This window comes from Chiloscyllium punctatum, chromosome 17 (genome assembly GCF_047496795.1).
Source record: "Chiloscyllium punctatum isolate Juve2018m chromosome 17, sChiPun1.3, whole genome shotgun sequence".
NCBI classification, from domain to species: Eukaryota; Metazoa; Chordata; class Chondrichthyes; order Orectolobiformes; family Hemiscylliidae; genus Chiloscyllium; species Chiloscyllium punctatum.
This window is the reverse complement of record NC_092755.1, coordinates 103,437,236-103,455,988: the sequence shown is the minus strand read 5'-3', so window position 1 is coordinate 103,455,988 and position 18,753 is coordinate 103,437,236. Positions and strand designations below refer to the sequence as shown.

General features: G+C 53.6%; 2 protein-coding genes across 2 annotated transcripts in view; one reads left to right on the top strand and one right to left on the bottom strand.

Annotated features, from left to right (window-relative positions):
- LOC140488194 (semaphorin-7A-like) overlaps window positions 1-18,753 on the top strand; it is a 39,113-nt gene that overhangs the window by 5,993 nt on the left and 14,367 nt on the right. Inside the window, exons 3-7 of the mRNA XM_072588087.1 lie at window positions 986-1,048; window positions 5,308-5,406; window positions 7,066-7,177; window positions 12,275-12,382; window positions 14,945-15,081. Coding sequence (XP_072444188.1) covers window positions 986-1,048; window positions 5,308-5,406; window positions 7,066-7,177; window positions 12,275-12,382; window positions 14,945-15,081 — 519 coding nt within the window. The remainder of the gene's footprint in view (window positions 1-985; window positions 1,049-5,307; window positions 5,407-7,065; window positions 7,178-12,274; window positions 12,383-14,944; window positions 15,082-18,753) is intronic.
- The window catches only part of LOC140487664 (semaphorin-4B-like), a gene marked incomplete at its 3' end in the record, with an annotated part of 95,278 nt that overhangs the window by 62,727 nt on the left and 13,798 nt on the right, over window positions 1-18,753 (bottom strand). The gene's annotated exons all lie outside the window — the stretch shown is intronic.

Sequence of the window (18,753 nt, the reverse complement as noted above, 5' to 3'; positions counted from 1 at the left end):
GGGGAAGGGGGAGGGTGAATGGGATGGGGGAGGGTGGAGGGGTGGGGAAGGGGGAGGATGGAGGGGTGGGGAAGGGGGAAGGTGGAGGGGTGGGGAATGGGGTGTGTGGGGAATGGGGAGGGTGGGGAATGGGGAGGGTGGAGTGGTGTGGAACAGGGAGGGTGGAAGGGTGGGGAAGGGGGAGGGTGGGGAATGGGGAGGGTGGAGGGGTGGGGAATGTGGAGGGTGGAGGGGTGGGGAATGTGGAGGGTGGGGAATGGGGAGGGTGGAGGGGGAATGGGGAGGGTGGGGAATGGGGAGGGTGGGGAAGGGGGAGGGTGGAGGGGTGGGGAAGGGGGAGGGTGGAGGGGTGGGGAAGGGGGTGTGTGGAGGGGTGGGGAATGGGGAGGGTGGGGAATGGGGAGGGTGAAAGGGTGGTGAAGGTGGAGGGTTGGGGAAGGGGGAGGGTGGAGGGGTGGGGAAGGGGGTGTGTGGAGGGGTGGGGAATGGGGTGTGTGGAGGGGTGGGGAATGGGGTGTGTGGAGGGGTGGGGAATGGGGAGGGTGGAGGGGTGGGGAATGGGGTGTGTGGAGGGGTGGGGAATGGGGTGTGTGGAGGGGTGGGGAATGGGGAAGGTGGAGGGGTGGGGAATGGGGAGGGTGGAGGGGTGGGGAATGGGGTGTGTGGAGGGGTGGGGAATGGGGAGGGTTGGGGAAGGGGGAGGGTGGAGGGGTGGGGAATGGGGAGGGTGGAGGGGTGGGGAATGGGGAGGGTGGGGAATGGGGAGGGTGGAAAAGGGGAGGGTGGAGGGGCAGTTTATGGGGATGAGGGTGGAGGGGCGGGGGAATGGGGACATTTGAGTGGGAAGGGAGGGAGTGTACGAGGCGGAAGGTGGAGGGGATGGGGAATGGAACGGTGCGGTAGAGGGAACTTGGGACAAACATTCCGCAGAAACGTGACCTGGTGCTGGTGAAAGACTGAATATAAAAATGTTTGTTTTGCTTAGATCCCGTTAGCTCTGGACGATAACAGCAAGGACAGCTGCAAAAGCAAAGGCACCCTGTCCCCGGTGAGATGGAGCGATTATTAACCTGTGTAGTCCATACCGGCTCAGAATCTGTCCGGACTCTGTCAGAGCTTCCAGTTTAATACACGCACCCTATTACCCACTGACCCGGACATCCCTAAAACACCACACTAATGATCCTTCATAACCATTTGATCCGAATGTCAGGTTCCTCATGTCTGAGTGATTCAATTCATTGTCGTGACTCATCTGGAAATACAGTGAAAATTATTGTTTTGCATGGACTCTGTGCTACCTTCTCAGCGCAGGACCAGGCAACTCAGCCCCTCCCTCCTATCCCACCTTTTTTAAAAATTTGTTCATTTGTGGGATGTGGGAGTTGCTGGCTGGGCCCAGCATTTATCACCCCGTCCCTAGTTGCCCCTTGAGAAGGTGGGAGGGGGGGGGGGGGGTTTGAGCTGCCTTCTTGAGAGCCGCTGTCGCCCACCTGCTGTGGGTTGACCCACAATATTATTCGAGGGCATTCCAGGGTTTTTGACCCTGGAGGAACAGGCCGATGTATTTCCAAGTCAGGACGACGTGGGGTTGGGAGGGGAAACTCGCGGGGGGGTGGTGTTCCCATGTAGCTGCTCATCCAGATGGAAGTGGGTCTGGGAGCTGCTGTCTGAGGGTTTTTGGTGAGTTTCTGCAGTGCATCTTGTAGATGGTACAATCTGCTGCTACTAAACGTCGGTGGTGGTGGAGGGAGGGGACGCGGTGCCAATCACACAGGGGGCTGCATTGTCCTAGACGGTGTGGGGCTTCTCGAGTGTTGTTGGGACAGCCCCAACCCAGGGCAAGGGGGGAGTATTCCCTCACGCCCTTGACTTGTGCTCTGTCGATGGTGGACAGGGGAGTCAGGAGGGTCTGACACTGACCTTGTACCCCTCTCGCTCTGCACAACCCTGCGGTGGTACGGGGGGGGGGGGGGGCTCTTAACTCCGTGTTTGGGCTGTCCCCTGTTCAGAATTACGGAGCGTTAGAAACAGAACAACAGGCCATTCAATCCCAGGCTGGTGCCTCTGATCCACACAAACCCCTAAGCACATCACCCTCAGATCTCCCCTCCGACACTCAGGGGGCTGGGGCTTCGGTCTTTTGCCCCCCCCCGGGCACTCGCATCTGAATGGGCGTGGCACGGTGGCTCAGTGGTTAGCACGGCTGCCTCACAGCACCAGGGACCCGGGTTCGATTCCCCGCTCGGGCGAACGTCTGTGTGGAGTTTGCATATTCTGCCCCCGTGTCTGCGTGGGTTTCCTCCCACAGTACAAACATGTACAGGTTAGGGTAGATTGGCCGTGGGAAATTGTCCCATAGTGCCCAGGGATGTACAGGTTAGGGTAGATTGGCCGTGGGAAATTGTCCCATAGTGCCCAGGGATGTGCAGGTTAGGGTGGATTGGCCGTGGGAAATTGTCCCATAGTGCCCAGGGATGTGCAGGTTAGGGTGGATTGGCCGTGGGAAATTGTCCCTTAGTGCCCAGGGATGTGCAGGTTAGGGTGGATTGGCCATGGGGAATTGTCCCATAGTGCCCAGGGATGTACAGGTTAGGGTGGATTGGCCATGGGGAATTGTCCCATAGTGCCCAGGGATGTGCAGGTCAGGGTGGATTGGCCATGGGGAATTGTCCCATAGTGCCCAGGGATGTGAGGCTCATGATCCTGACTGTTGTAAAAAAAATACATAAAAAACCACTGATCCTGCAAATTGGAAACAGAAACGGATGTTGCCGGAAAAGCTCAGCAGGGCTGGAAGCATCTGTGGAGAGAAGTCAGAGTTAATGGGTCCAGTGACCGAGTGATGTTCCAATCAGAGGGAGGGTAACTGGACCCGAAACATTAACTCTTGATTTCTCTCCACAGATGCTTCCAGCCCTGCTGAGCTCTCCCAGCAACTTCTGTTTTTGTCTCTGACTGCTCTTGCTGGCAATAATCTTATAAATCTTTCATGACATTCTCCAGTTGATCTGGTAATAACGTCAGACCTTATCCGGTAATTCCGGGACGTGGGTTCAAATCCCAGCGTAACACAGGGTGAAATTTAAGCTCAATTAAACGTGGAACAGGAACATCATTTAAATAACTGGCTGATTGTTGCACAGCATCAATTTGTTTCAGCATCGTCTCTTACAGCAGATAATGCCGACCCTACCCTGTCTGGTTCTACAAGTGACTCCAGACTTACAGTGATGGGGTTGACTCCTAACCACTCTCTGCACAATCAATACAGGGCATGGTCCAATGAATAAATACACTTTTAAAAACACAATACAGACACCGGAAAAGCGCAGAGTGCTCCAAGAGTTCTGTCTTCCGTGTAAACTGACCGTTTCTCCCTCAACGCCACCGCGCATTTCTCCAGAAATGAATCCCAACTCTTCGTTGGGGGTCCTCCTGCACCTCACTTTGGATGAGTCAGAGGATCAGGATTAGGCCATTCGGCCTGTCAATTCAGCTCACCTACTGGCCCTTTAAAATCTATCGCCTCGCGTCCTGACACTTGAGGGCAGAGTTTTCACTCTTGCGAAAGGTGGGTGGGGGGTGCTGAAGTGTTAGATCTGAAACTCGAACACTGTCAACGCCGGTGCTGAGGGGTTACCGTACGGCGGAAGCTGCCTTCTGTCACGTGAGGCGTTAAACGCCAAGCGCGAGTCTGCCCTCGACTGGCTGGAGTGTCACTCCCCCGGAAAGTATACCCTTGACAATCACCAAAGGTGGTTCAAGCAGATAAGATGAAGGAGCAGAATTCCGTCCAATTGGGAACCAGGCAATGGAATCCTCAACTCCTGCTTACCTGCCATTCCCACCGTAATCTTTGATTACCTTCCTGTTCTAAAATCTCAGCCTCACAGGCTTATTAGGGAAACAGACTCTTCGGTCCAACATGTCCCTGCTGACCAGGTATCCAAACCGAATGTCATCCCCCTTCCCATTCATGTAACCATGAATAAATGTTGCTCATCCAGGTGACAGAAGGAATTGAGGTGTACAAGATGCTTAACAAAGGTGTGGCGAGGGTGTTTCCTCATCTGGGACAATCTAGAATGAGGGGTCATGGTTCTAGGATAAGGGGCAGGGGATTTATGACAGGAGGGATTTCTTCTGCTCGAGGGTGACGAATCTGTGGGATTCACTCCCCCCCCCCCCAGGGACACTGACTCTGAGACAGATTTTCTTTGGGTTGACGGGTTTTTCCAGTGATCCAACGGGAGATGGGATCAGCTGTGGCAGAGAACGCTCAAGGGGCCGAACAGCCTACGCCCGCTCCCAGTTCTGATTGTACCCAGCCCTCTGCAGGAAAGAATTCCTCAGATTCACTTCCCTCAGGGAGAAGAAACCCCTCCCCCTCTCTGTCTGCAAAGAGATGTGGGATGATGCCCCTTTTAGGTCTGAGACTCCTAATGGGTGAGCATCTTGGAATCAGACCATCAGACGCAGAAGCGGAAAGAGACCCTTGAGTCCATTAAGTTTTCTCATTCTCACTTCCCAATCCCCTGCCTTTTTGCCCCGAACTCTCCATCCCTTTCCTAATTAAGAATCAGCTTCGAACCTAAAGGATCCCACTGCCTTCGGAGAGAAGGAATTCCTCCTCATCCCTATCTTTAACCCCTCACTCTGAGATGATTCCTCCTCTTGTTCCCACACACACACACACACAGACAAAGGGGGAACACCCTCTCCACATCCTTCCCCCTGTCAACGTCCCCCTGAGAATCTTGTACGTTTCAATAAAGTCGCCTCTTGTTGTTCTGAACTCCAACGGGTACAGGCCCCAATCGACTCAACCTCTCCCTCATCGGGGGTGACAGTCCCCTCTGTCTTTGGGATAGGCCGAGCGATCCTTCTCTGGACTGTCCCGAGCTCTGAAAGCCGAAACTACTCTGAGTTACACCGACGCTGGTTTTATTTGGACGTGGGATGTGGTCTGTTGTCCTGGAGGCGGTGGCTAGGCCCACTTTCCTTGAGCTGCCAAAGCAGTCGGGTGCCCGGGCCAGGGTCTTTTTTATCATTGTCGCCCTTGCCCCCAGCGCCCCACAGTGCCAACCTAGCAGGCTGCCTTTGTCCCAGCACAGTGTCAGGCCTCAAAAGAGCTCAGCCCACCCCAGAGAGGTGTGACCTCACTCCTGCTGAGGCCTAGCGCCCACCGAAAAGCCTGGGACTCAATTTACGGGGACGGGGGTTGGGGCAGGACTCTTTATTCGCCAGCGCGGGTGAGCCTGTCAGTTCCGACTGTGACTCTCGGCTCTCGTTCCAATCCCCCAGGACCTCTGTCGGAACGTGATAACCGTGATCGAGAGGCTGAACGTCAGCGCCATCATCATCTGCGGGACCCACGCCGGAAGTCCCAGCTGCTGGTTTCTGGTAAACACACAAAAAAAAAACCCGCCAACATTAACTTATCCTCAAACCAAATCTCGGCCTCGGTTCTCGCAGTGAGGCCATTCAGCCCCTCCAGCCTGTTTCGCTGCTCCTGCGGCCTAACTCCGCAGATCTGCCTTCAGCCTGTATCCCTTTGCCGAACAAAAAGTTTTAAAATTAACAACCCGAACAGGGTGTGGGAGGTTGTTCCGAACCTCTGTCAACCCTTTGTGCAGAGCACTGCTTCCGAACATCTCTCCCGAACGTATGGCACTCATTCTCAGACTATGTTGCCCAGTTCTCGAATCCCCAACCAATGGAAAATCTCCCCTGTCTTCTCCTGTTCATACCTTGCATCAGATCACCCCTTAACCTTCTAAATCGTCCAGAAAACAGGCCTAATGTGTGTAATCTTCCCTCGACACTTAACCCCTGAAGCTCAGCTATAATTCTTATAAACCTACATGGTATTCCCTCCAAAGGGAATCTATCTATCCTTCCTGAAGTGTGGGACACAAATCTGCTCACAGTGGGGTCTATCCGGGGGTTTCTATAACTGCGACATAATGTCTCCATCTCCAGTCCTCTCATTGTAAAGGCTCGCATTAGCTTTCTTGATTTATTTTCTGCCCCTGTTTATGGCCTTTTAGAGATCCATGCATCTGTACACCCTTGAACACGGACTGCATTTGACCTCAAACCACCAGGAAATTACCCTGATCAATCATAGAACTGTCCAGCACAGGGACGGGCCCTTCGGCCCACAATGCTGTACTGAACCTGACCCCAAGTTAAACCCCTCCCTTCTGGCCTGCCCCTGGTCCATATCCCTCAGTTCCTTACCTCTCCATGTGTTTATCTAAAAGCCCCTTAACACCCCCCCCCCCCCCCGATTGTATCTGCTCCTCCCACCACCCCCTGGCAGCAGGTTCCAGACTCCTGCCTCACTCTGTGTAAAAACCCTGCCCCTCACGTCTCCTTTAGACTCTCCCCCTCTCCCCTTAAATACACCCCCCCCCTCCCCCTAGTTTTAGACATTTCAACTCTGGGAAAGACATTCTGACCTTCAGCCCTATCTATGAATCTAAGAATGTTATCAGCTTCTATCAAGTCTCCCCTCAGCCTCTGACGCTCCAGAGGTAACCAGCTGAGTTTTTCCAGCCTCTCCTTGTAGCTCATCCCCTCTAATCCAGGCAGCATCCTGGTAAACCTCTGCAGTACCCTCCCCCAAAGCCTCCACATCCTTCCTGTAATGTGGTGACCAGAACTGAACGCGATACTCGAACCAAAGTCTTTGAAAGCTGCAACATGACATCCTGACCCTTTGTGCTCAGATCCCCGACCAATAAAGACAAGCCCCCCCCATCCACCTTCTTCCCCACCCTATTGACCTACGATGGCAATGGTTTAAGATTCATTCACGAGACGAACTTTAAGCCATCAAGATGCTATTCTGCTCTGTCCTTATCGTTCCAAAATGAATAATCCCAGACTTGCTGACACTGAACTCCATCTGCCACAGTTTTGCCCATTTCACTTGGTCTATTGACAGCCCTTTGCGAGTTCTTGCTGTGGTCCACACTGGCTACAACGCTGCCTGGCCGTTGTTGAGGTGGTAGACCCACTCCCCAGCCACACCTCTTTTGACTTCTTGTCTTCCAGCATGACAACGGGACGCAGTTGGCGACCGACAGAGAAGGACACGGGATCGTGAATGATGGGAGAGGGATCTCACCACCGTCGCCAACCCAGCCGCACGCCACCATCGCCGTCGGTCAGTAACGCCAACACCCAGATGAAGGCCCTCAGTGGGCCTGGTACCCACTGCCGGGTCACCGTGTCTCGGTTGCTCTGGCGACTCGTGGTGCCAAGGCAGTGCTGTATTCATGGGGCCGCTGTCTCACAGCAGAATGGGAACTGGGTGGCACGGAGGCTCAGTGGTTAGCACTGCTGCCTCAGGGCACTGGGTACCTGGGTTCGATTCCAGCCTCGGGTGACTGTGTGAGTTTCTTCCAGGCGCTACAGTTTCCTCCCACAGGCCAAGAGTGTGCAGGTGAGGGAGGATTGGCCATGGGAAATTGTCCCATAGTGCCCAGGGATGTGCAGGTGAGGGAGGATTGGCCATGGGAAATTGTCCCATAGTGCCCAGGGATGGACAGGTTAGGGTGGGTTGGCCATGGGAAATTGTCCCATAGTGCCCAGGGATGTGCAGGTTAGGGTGGAATGGCCATGGGAAATTGTCCCATAGTGCTTAGAGATGTGCAGGTTAGGGTGGATTGGCCGTGGGAAATTGTCCCATAGTGTCTAGGGATGTGCAGGTTAGGGTGGATTGGCCGTGGGAAATTGTCCCATTGTGCCCAGGGATGTGCAGGTTAGGGTGGATTGGCCGTGGGAAATTGTCCCATAGTGCCCAGGGATGTGCAGGTTAGGGTGGATTGGCCGTGGGAAATTGTCCCGTAGTGCCCAGGGATGTGCAGGTTAGGGTGGATTGGCCGTGGGAAATTGTCCCGTAGTGCCCAGGGATGTGCAGGTTAGGGTGGATTGGCCGTGGGAAATTGTCCCGTAGTGCCCAGGGATGTGCAGGTTAGGGTGGATTGGCCGTGGGAAATTGTCCCGTAGTGCCCAGGGATGTGCAGGTTAGGGTGGATTGGCCGTGGGAAATTGTCCCGTAGTGCCCAGGGATGTGCAGGTTAGGGTGGATTGGCCGTGGGAAATTGTCCCGTAGTGCCCAGGGATGTGCAGGTTAGGGTGGATTGGCCGTGGGAAATTGTCCCGTAGTGCCCAGGGATGTGCAGGTTAGGGTGGATTGGCCGTGGGAAATTGTCCCGTAGTGCCCAGGGATGTGCAGGTTAGGGTGGATTGGCCGTGGGAAATTGTCCCGTAGTGCCCAGGGATGTGCAGGTTAGGGTGGATTGGCCGTGGGAAATTGTCCCGTAGTGCCCAGGGATGTGCAGGTTAGGGTGGATTGGCCGTGGGAAATTGTCCCGTAGTGCCCAGGGATGTGCAGGTTAGGGTGGATTGGCCGTGGGAAATTGTCCCGTAGTGCCCAGGGATGTGCAGGTTAGGGTGGATTGGCCGTGGGAAATTGTCCCGTAGTGCCCAGGGATGTGCAGGTTAGGGTGGGTTGGCCATGGGAAATTGTCCCATAGTGCCCAGGGATGTGCAGGTTAGGGTGAATTGGCCATGGGGAATTGTCCCATAGTGCCCAGGGATGTGCAGGTTAGGGTGGGTTGGCCATGGGAAATTGTCCCATAGTGCCCAGGGATGTGCAGGTTAGGGTGAATTGGCCATGGGGAATTGTCCCATAGTGCCCAGGGATGTGCAGGTTAGGGTGGATTGGCCATGGGAAATGTCGGGTTGCAGGTATATAGGCAGGGGGTAGGATACTCTTCAGGGGCTGTGACTGTGTGGGATGCTCTTCAGAGGATCGATGTGGACGTGGTGGACCAAATGGCCTGTTTTCACACTGCAGGGAGTCTTTGAAACAGGAGGAACCCTCAGGTGGATGGAAAAGATCTCCTGAAGGCAGGAAGAAAGGGTTCCTCCCTCTCTGGCATCATTTCCTCCTTGCATAAACATTTGAGTGCTGTTTCTGGGATCTTGCTGTGCAGAAGTGGCTGTTTCATGCCCTGAAGCGCATCAGTGAATCGGAGCCTGGTGACACCTCAGTGGGGCTGGTTAATGACTCAGAGTGATGCCAACAGTGTGGGTACAGTTCCTGCACCCGCTGAGGTGACCACAAAGGTCCCTCCTTCACGGCCTCTCCCCTTCCCTGAGGCAGGGGGAGCCTCAGTTTAAAACCATATGTCATCTCTCTCTCTCTCTATAATGAGAGGGTGGGACTACGGTGATGTTATTTCTCACTTCAAGAGAAAGTAAAGTACAACGGGATGCCCTTAGGCTGCTATACAAATGCAGGTCTTCTGCTTTATTTCACACAGAGCCCTCGGTAACTTCTAACTTGTGGAACAAAGCACATTCTCCAATTCTCCCTGCTCCCTGGAAGAGGGAGGGTGGGAGACCTCAGTTGGACCGCTGGCCTTGGAAGTTGATGATAGACAGCACCCCCCTGGGCCTTCCTCCTGAGTTAAGACAAGCTCTGGCCCCCCATAAGGCCAAGTGGTATATGTACCCTCGCCACGGGAGGTGGGGGTGGGGGAAGATTTACACAAGGGAAGGACACCCACTCCTTCCTCAGAACTACCGTCTCTGAAGGACAATGGCACCCCACACCGTGCTTTGACAGGATCGCACTCAGCAGTAAAATGGACAAAGATTTGGGTCCATTGTGATTGTGTACAGTGGGAGTGAATGGGAAGGGGTTTGGGTCCATTAGGATTGTGTACAGTGGGAGTGAATGGGAAGAGGTTTGGGTCCTTTGGGGTTGTGTACAGTGGGAGTGAATGGGAAGGGGTTTGGGTCCTTTGGGGTTGTGTACAGTGGGAGTGAATGGGAAGAGGTTTGGGTCCTTTGGGGTTGTGTACATTGGGAGTGAATGGGAAGGGGTTTGGGTCCTTTGGGGTTGTGTACAGTGGGAATGAATGGGAAGGGGTTTGGGTCCATTGGGATTGTGTCCAGTGGGAGTGAATGGGAAGGGGTTTGGGTCCATCGGGATTGTGTACAGTGGGAGGGAATGGGAAGGGGTTTGGGTCCATTGGGATTGTGTACAGTGGGAGTGAATGGGAAGGGGTTTGGGTCCATTAGGATTGTGTACAGTGGGAGTGAATGGGAAGAGGTTTGGGTCCTTTGGGGTTGTGTACAGTGGGAGTGAATGGGAAGGGGTTTGGGTCCATTAGGATTGTGTACAGTGGGAGTGAATGGGAAGAGGTTTGGGTCCTTTGGGGTTGTGTACAGTGGGAGTGAATGGGAAGGGGATTGGGTCCTTTGGGGTTGTGTACAGTGGGAGTGAATGGGAAGGGGTTTGGGTCCATTGGGATTGTGTCCAGTGGGAGGGAATGGGAAGGGGTTTGGGTCCATTGGGACTGTGTACAGTGGGAGGGAATGGGAAGGGGTTTGGGTCCATTGGGATTGTGTCCAGTGGGAGGGAATGGGAAGGGGTTTGGGTCCATTGGGATTGTGTACAGTGGGAGTGAATGGGAAGGGGTTTGGGTCCATTGGGATTGTGTACAGTCGGAGTGAATGGGAAGGGGTTTGGGTCCATCGGGATTGTGTACAGTGGGAGGGAATGGGAAGGGGTTTGGGTCCATTGGGATTGTGTACAGTGGGAGTGAATGGGAAGGGGTTTGGGTCCATTAGGATTGTGTACAGTGGGAGTGAATGGGAAGAGGTTTGGGTCCTTTGGGGTTGTGTACAGTGGGAGTGAATGGGAAGGGGTTTGGGTCCATTGGGATTGTGTACAGTGGGAGAGAATGGGAAGGGGTTTGGGTCCATTGGGATTGTGTACAGTGGGAGTGAATGGGAAGAGGTTTGGGTCCTTTGGGGTTGTGTACAGTGGGAGTGAATGGGAAGGGGTTTGGGTCCATTGGGATTGTGTAGAGTGGGAGGGAATGGGAAGGGGTTTGGGTCCATTAGGATTGTGTAGAGTGGGAGGGAATGGGAAGGGGTTTGGGCACATTGGTATTGTGTACAGTGGGAGGGAATGGGAAGGGGTTTGGGACCATTAGGATTGTGTAGAGTGGGAGGGAATGGGATGGGGTTTGGGTCCATTGGGATTGTGTACAGTGGGAGTGAATGGGAAGGGGTTTGGGTCCATTGGGATTGTGTACAGTGGGAGGGAATGGGAAGGGGTTTGGGTCCATTGGGATTGTGTACAGTAGGAGTGAATGGGAAGGGGTTTGGGTCCATTAGGATTGTGTACAGTGGGAGTGAATGGGAAGGGTTTGGGTCCATTAGGATTGTGTACAGTGGGAGGGAATGGGAAGGAGTTTGGGTCCATCGGGATTGTGTACAGTGGGAGGGAATGGGAAGGGGTTTGGGTCCATTGGGATTGTGTACAGTGGGAGTGAATGGAAAGGGGTTTGGGTCCATCGGGATTGTGTACAGTAGGAGTGAATGGGAAGGGGTTTGGGTCCATTAGGATTGTGTACAGTGGGAGTGAATGGGAAGGGTTTGGGTCCATTAGGATTGTGTACAGTGGGAGGGAATGGGTAGGAGTTTGGGTCCATCGGGATTGTGTACAGTGGGAGGGAATGGGAAGGAGTTTGGGTCCATTGGGATTGTGTACAGTGGGAGTGAATGGGAAGGGGTTTGGGTCCATTAGGATTGTGTACAGTGAGAGTGAATGGGAAGGGGTTTGGGTCCATTGGGATTGTGTACAGTGGGAGGGAATGGGAAGGGGTTTGGGCCCATTGGGATTGTGTACAGTGGGAGTGAATGGGAAGGTGTTTGGGTCCATTGAGATTGTGTACAGTGGGAGGGAATGGGAAGGGGTTTGGGTCCATTGGGATTGTGTACAGTGGGAGGGAATGGGAAGGGGTTTGGGTCCATCGGGATTGTGTACAGTGGGAGGGAATGGGAAGGGGTTTGGGTCCATCGGGATTGTGTACAGTGGGAGGGAATGGGAAGGGGTTTGGGTCCATCGGGATTGTGTACAGTGGGAGGGAATGGGAAGGGGTTTGGGTCCATCGGGATTGTGTACAGTGGGAGGGAATGGGAAGGGGTTTGGGTCCATCGGGATTGTGTACAGTGGGAGGGAATGGGAAGGGGTTTGGGTCCATTGGGATTGAGTTCACAGCACAGCGATGTGTTGTTGTATCAGCTGCTCCTGCGTTGGGATTAGCCCTAACCCTTAGGTACGGGAACCTGGCTAGTTGAGTGGGACAGGCTTCTGTAACCCACTGTTAATGAAGTGAATGGCACCACTGGTCTGGTTGGATTTCACCCTAACGTTTCTCGATCCTCTTGGCCACAGAGGGAAGCCTGTACTCAGCAACGAGTGACTCCTTCCTGGGCAATGGTGCAATCCAGCGAAGCTACGGACGGCTGAAGAGCTTGAAGACTGAAGACAAATGGCTTCAAGGTAAATGTAGGACAAACCAGAGAGAGGGGGGGGGGAGGGGGGGAGAGAGAGAGGGAGGGGGGAGGGGGGGAGAGAGAGAGAGGGAGGGGGGGAGGGGGGGAGAGAGAGAGAGGGGGAGGGGGGAGGGGGGGAGAGAGAGGAGGGGAGGGGGCGAGGGGGGGAGAGAGAGAGAGGGAGGGGGGAGGGGGGGAGAGAGAGGGGGGGAGGGGGCGATGGGGGGAGAGAGAGAGAGGGAGGGGGGAGGGGGGGAGAGAGAGAGAGGGAGGGGGGAGGGGGGGAGAGAGAGAGGGGGTGGGGGGGAGGGGGGGAGAGAGAGAGAGGGAGGGGGGGAGGGGGGGAGAGAGAGAGAGGGAGGGGGGGAGAGAGAGAGTGGGAGGGGGGGAGGGGGGGAGAGAGAGAGAGAGGGAGGGGGAGGAGGGGGCGAGGGGGGGAGAGAGAGAGAGGGAGGGGGGAGGGGGGGAGAGAGAGGGGGGGAGGGGGCGAGGGGGGGAGAGAGAGAGGGGGAGGGGGGGAGAGAGAGAGGGGGAGGGGGGAGGGGGGAGAGAGAGGAGGGGAGGGGGCGAGGGGGGGAGAGAGAGAGAGGGAGGGGGGAGGGGGGGAGAGAGAGGGGGGAGGGGGCGATGGGGGGAGAGAGAGAGAGGGAGGGGGGAGGGGGGGTGAGAGAGAGAGAGGGAGGGGGGAGGGGGGGAGAGAGAGAGGGGGTGGGGGGGAGGGGGGGAGAGAGAGAGAGGGAGGGGGGAGGGGGGGAGAGAGAGAGAGGGAGGGGGGAGGGGGGAGAGAGAGAGAGGGAGGGGGGGAGGGGGGAGAGAGAGAGAGAGGGAGGGGGAGGAGGGGAGAGAGAGGGGGGGAGGGGGCGAGGGGGGGAGAGAGAGAGAGGGAGGGGGGAGGGGGGAGAGAGAGAGGGGGGGAGGGGGCGAGGGGGGGAGAGAGAGAAGGAGGGGGGAGGGGGGGAGAGAGAGAGAGGGAGGGGGGAGGGGGGGAGAGAGAGAGGGGGTGGGGGCGAGGGGGGAGAGAGAGAGAGGGAGGGAGGGGGGGAGAGAGAGGGGGGGAGGGGGCGAGGGGGGGAGAGAGAGAGGGAGGGGGGGAGAGAGAGGGGGGGAGGGGGCGAGGGGGGGAGAGAGAGAGAGGGAGGGGGGGAGGGGGGAGAGAGAGAGGGGGAGGGGGCGAGGGGGGGAGAGAGAGAGAGGGAGGGGGGGAGGGGGGGGAGAGAGAGGGGGAGGGGGCGAGGGGGGAGAGAGAGAGAGGGAGGGGGGGAGGGGGGGAGAGAGAGAGGGGGAGGGGGCGAGGGGGGGAGGGGGCGAGGGGGGGAGAGAGAGAGGAGGAGGGGGGGAGAGAGAGGGGGGGAGGGGGCGTGGGGGGAGGGGAGGGGGGAGAGAGAGGAGAGTGGGGGACAGAGGGAGAGGGGGGAGAGAGAGAGAGGGGGACAGAGGGGGAGAGAGAGGGGGACAGAGGGGGAGGGGGGGAGAGAGAGGGGGACAGAGGGGGAGGGGGGAGAGAGAGAGAGAGGGACGGGGGGGAGGGGGGAGAGAGAGGGACAGAGGGGGAGGGGGGAGAGAGAGAGGGGGACAGAGGGGGAGGGGCTGGGGAGAGAGAGAGAGAGGGACGGGGGGGAGAGAGAGGGGGGACAGAGGGGGAGGGGCTGGGGAGAGGGTGGGACAGAGGGGGAGGGGCTGGGGAGAGAGAGAGAGACAGAGGGGGAGGGGGGGAGAGAGAGGGGGGACAGAGGGGGAGGGGCTGGGGAGAGAGAGAGAGACAGAGGGGGAGGGGGGGAGAGAGAGGGGGGGAGAGAGAGAGAGGGGGAGGACAGAGGGGGAGGGGGGGAGAGAGAGAGTGGGGGACAGAGGGGGAGGGGCTGGGGAGAGAGAGAGACAGAGGGGGAGGGGGGAGAGAGGGAGAGAGAGAGGGGGACAGAGGGGGAGGGGGGAGAGAGAGAGACATAGAGAGAGAGAGACATAGAGAGAAAGACACAGAGAGAGAGAGAGAGATATATATATATATAGAGAGAGACAGAGAGAGAGAGACACACACACACACACACACACAGAGAGGGGACACCTCACTGACTGATACAAGACACTGCGCTTTCTCCAGAGCAGAGCTAGCCGGGAGATGGGTCCGGAGGTGTACAGCGTGGGTTTTCGATTCAGTGGCTAGCGCAGGATGTGTCCGCCCCTCGATCCAGATCCTCATTTCCCCTCCGCTCATTCATCCCTCCACCCTGGAGGCTTCCCGCCTCCTTCCCTAATGTAGGGCGTTTGCCCGAAACGTCGATTCTCCTGCTTCTTCGGATGCTGCCTGAGGAAGCTTTCCCAGCACCACTCTGACCTCAACTGTGGCTTCCAGCATCTGCAGTCCTGACTTTTGCCTACCTCTCGATCCAGGCCAACCCTTCCCAGGGTCAATGCTGTCCAGGGCCCTGCCTCTGTGATTAAACCAAGCTTCTGTCTGTCAGAACACAGACAGGCCTGTCCTCTCCTGCGCAGCCTGGATCCCTTGCTCCCGCCCCACCTTTTGAGATTTTGCTGTTAACGTGTGACCAATTACCACTCCTTCCATTCTCAGCGCCAGGGTTTGTGGAAGCCGCCTGGATTAAAATGAAGGACAGCAGCAAGGACGAGATCTACTTTCTCTTCAGTGAGTCTAATGGTAATGAGGCTTCAGAGAGAGCTGTCAGGTCCTGCATTGGACGTGTCTGCAAGGTAAGGCTCACAATCAAAACACCCATCCATTACAGTCTCAGTCAGAGGCCTGTGTCCAGTACAGTCCCAGTAAAATACAGACAGAGTACTCTGTTCATTACAATCCCAGTAAAATACAGCTAGACTGCTCTGTGCAGTACAGTCCTAGTAAAATACAGACTGCTCTGTTCATTACAATCCCAGTAAAATACAGACAGACTGCTCTGTGCATTACAGTCCTAGTAAAATACAGACTGCTCTGTTCATTACAATCCCAGTAAAATACAGACAGACTGCTCTGTGCATTACAGTCCTAGTAAAATACAGACTGCTCTGTTCATTACAATCCCAGTAAAATACAGACAGACTGCTCTGTACATTACAGTCCTAGTAAAATACAGACTGCTCTGTTCATTACAATCCCAGTAAAATACAGCCAGACTGCTCTGTGTATTACAGTCCTAGTAAAATACAGCCAGACTGCTCTGTACATTACAGTCCTAGTAAAATACAGACTGCTCTGTTCATTACAATCCCAGTAAAATACAGACTGCTCTGTTCATTACAATCCCAGTAAAATACAGATTGCTCTGTCCATTACAATCCCAGTAAAATACAGCTAGACTGCTCTGTGCAGTACAGTCCTAGTAAAATACAGACTGCTCTGTTCATTACAATCCCAGTAAAATACAGACAGACTGCTCTGTGCATTACAGTCCTAGTAAAATACAGACTGCTCTGTTCATTACAATCCCAGTAAAATACAGACAGACTGCTCTGTGCATTACAGTCCTAGTAAAATACAGACTGCTCTGTTCATTACAATCCCAGTAAAATACAGACAGACTGCTCTGTACATTACAGTCCTAGTAAAATACAGACTGCTCTGTTCATTACAATCCCAGTAAAATACAGCCAGACTGCTCTGTGTATTACAGTCCTAGTAAAATACAGCCAGACTGCTCTGTACATTACAGTCCTAGTAAAATACAGACTGCTCTGTTCATTACAATCCCAGTAAAATACAGACTGCTCTGTCCATTACAATCCCAGTAAAATACAGCCAGACTGCTCTGTACATTACAGTCCTAGTAAAATACAGCTAGACTACTCTGTGCATTACAGTCCTACTAAAATACAGACAGCTCCGTTCATTACAATCCCAGTAAAATACAGACAGACTGCTCTGTGCATTACAGTCCTAGTAAAATACAGACTGCTCTGTTCATTACAATCCCAGTAAAATACAGATTGCTCTGTCCATTACAGTCCCAGTAAAATACAGCCAGACTGCTCTGTGTATTACAGTCCTAGTAAAATACAGTCAGACTGCTCTGTACATTACAGTCCTAGTAAAATACAGACTGCTCTGTTCATTACAATCCCAGTAAAATACAGATTGCTCTGTCCATTACAGTCCCAGTAAAATACAGCCAGACTGCTCTGTGTATTACAGTCCTAGTAAAATACAGTCAGACTGCTCTGTGCATTACAATCCCAGTAAAATACAGACTGCTCTGTCCATTTCAGTCCTAGTAAAATACAGATAGACTCCTCTGTCCATTACAATCCCAGTAAAATACAGACTCCTCTGTCCATTACAGTCCTAGTAAAATACAGCCAGACTGCTCTGTCCATTACAGTCCGAGTAAAATACAGACAGACTGCTCTGTACATTATAGTCCCAGTAAAATACAGACAGACTCCTCTGTCCATTACAATCCCAGTAAAATACAGACAGACTCCTCTGTCCATTACAGTCCTAGTAAAATACAGACAGACTGCTCTGTCTATTACAATCCCAGTAAAATACAGACAGACTCCTCTGTCCATTACAATCCCAGTAAAATACAGACAGACTCCTCTGTCCATTACAATCCCAGTAAAATACAGACAGACTCCTCTGTCCATTACAGTCCTAGTAAAATACAGACAGACTGCTCTGTCTATTACAATCCCAGTAAAGTGCAGACAGAGGCCTCTGTTCATTACAGTCCCAGTAAAATACAGACAGACCCCTCTGTCCATTACAGTCCCAGTAAAATACAGATAGACTCATCTGTCCATTACAATCCAAGTAAAAGACAGACTCCTCTGTCCATTACAGTCCCAGTAAAATACAGACAGACTGCTCTGTCCATTACAGTCCCAGTAAAATACAGACTCCTCTGTCCATTACAATCCCAGTAAAATACATACAGACCCCTCTGTCCATTACAGTCCCAGTAAAACACAGATAGACTCCTCTGTCCATTACAATCCCAGTAAAAGACAGACTCCTCTGTCCATTACAGTCCCAGTAAAATACAGACAGACTCCTCTGTCCATTACAGTCCCAGTAAAATACAGACTCCTCTGTCCATTACAGTCCCAGTAAAATACAGACTCCTTTGTCTATTACAGTCCCAGTAAAATACAGACAGACCCCTTTGTCCATTACAGTCCCAGTAAAATACAGACTCCTCTGTCCATTACAGTCCCAGTAAAATACAGACAGACCCCTTTGTCCATTACAGTCCCAGTAAAATACAGACAGACCCCTTTGCCCATTACAGTCCCAGTAAAATACAGACTCCTCTGTCAATTACAGTCCCAGTAAAATACAGACAGACTCCTCTGTCCATTACAGTCCCAGTAAAATACAGACAGACTCCTCTGTACATTACAGTCCCAGTAAAATACAGACAGACCCCTCTGTCCATTACAGTCCCAGTAAAATACAGATAGACTCATCTGTCCATTACAATCCAAGTAAAAGACAGACTCCTCTGTCCATTACAATCCCAGTAAAATACATACAGACCCCTCTGTCCATTACAGTCCCAGTAAAACACAGATAGACTCCTCTGTCCATTACAATCCCAGTAAAAGACAGACTCCTCTGTCCATTACAGTCCCAGTAAAACACAGACAGACTGCTCTGTCCATTACAGTCCCAGTAAAATACAGACTCCTCTGTCCATTACAGTCCCAGTAAAATACAGACTCCTTTGTCTATTACAGTCCCAGTAAAATACAGACTCCTCTGTCCATTACAGTCCCAGTAAAATACAGGCAGACCCCTTTGTCCATTACAGTCCCAGTAAAATACAGACTCCTCTGTCAATTACAGTCCCAGTAAAATACAGACAGACTCCTCTGTCCATTACAGTCCCAGTAAAATACAGACAGACTCCTCTGTCCATTACAGTCCCAGTAAAGTACAGACAGAGGCCTCTGTCCATTACACTCCCAGTAAAATACAAACAGACTGCTCTATTACAGTCCCAGTAAAATACAGACAGACCCCTCTGTCCATTACAGTCCCAGTAAAATACAGACTCCTCTGTCCATTACAATCCCAGTAAAATACAGACAGACTCCTCTGTCCATTACAGTCCCAGTAAAATACAGAATGACTCCTCTGTCCATTACAGTCCCAGTAAAATACAGACAGAGGCCTCTGTCCATTACAGTCTTGGTTACTGCAGACCAGGACCCATGCACATTACTGTATTTGGTGCATATCAAATGAGGGAGTAGATGTCTAAATATCCTGCCCCGTCCCATTGCGGTAGCAGTGGTGAAGTCGGAGGGGGAGAGGGGGTAAAGAAGTGGGGCGGGTGGGGGTGGGGGTGTGGGGTGTTATAGGCCTGAAGCAATTCTCTGATAGTACAGCCTCACCTGAGGCTAGAGTGGGAAATGGGTGAGCTT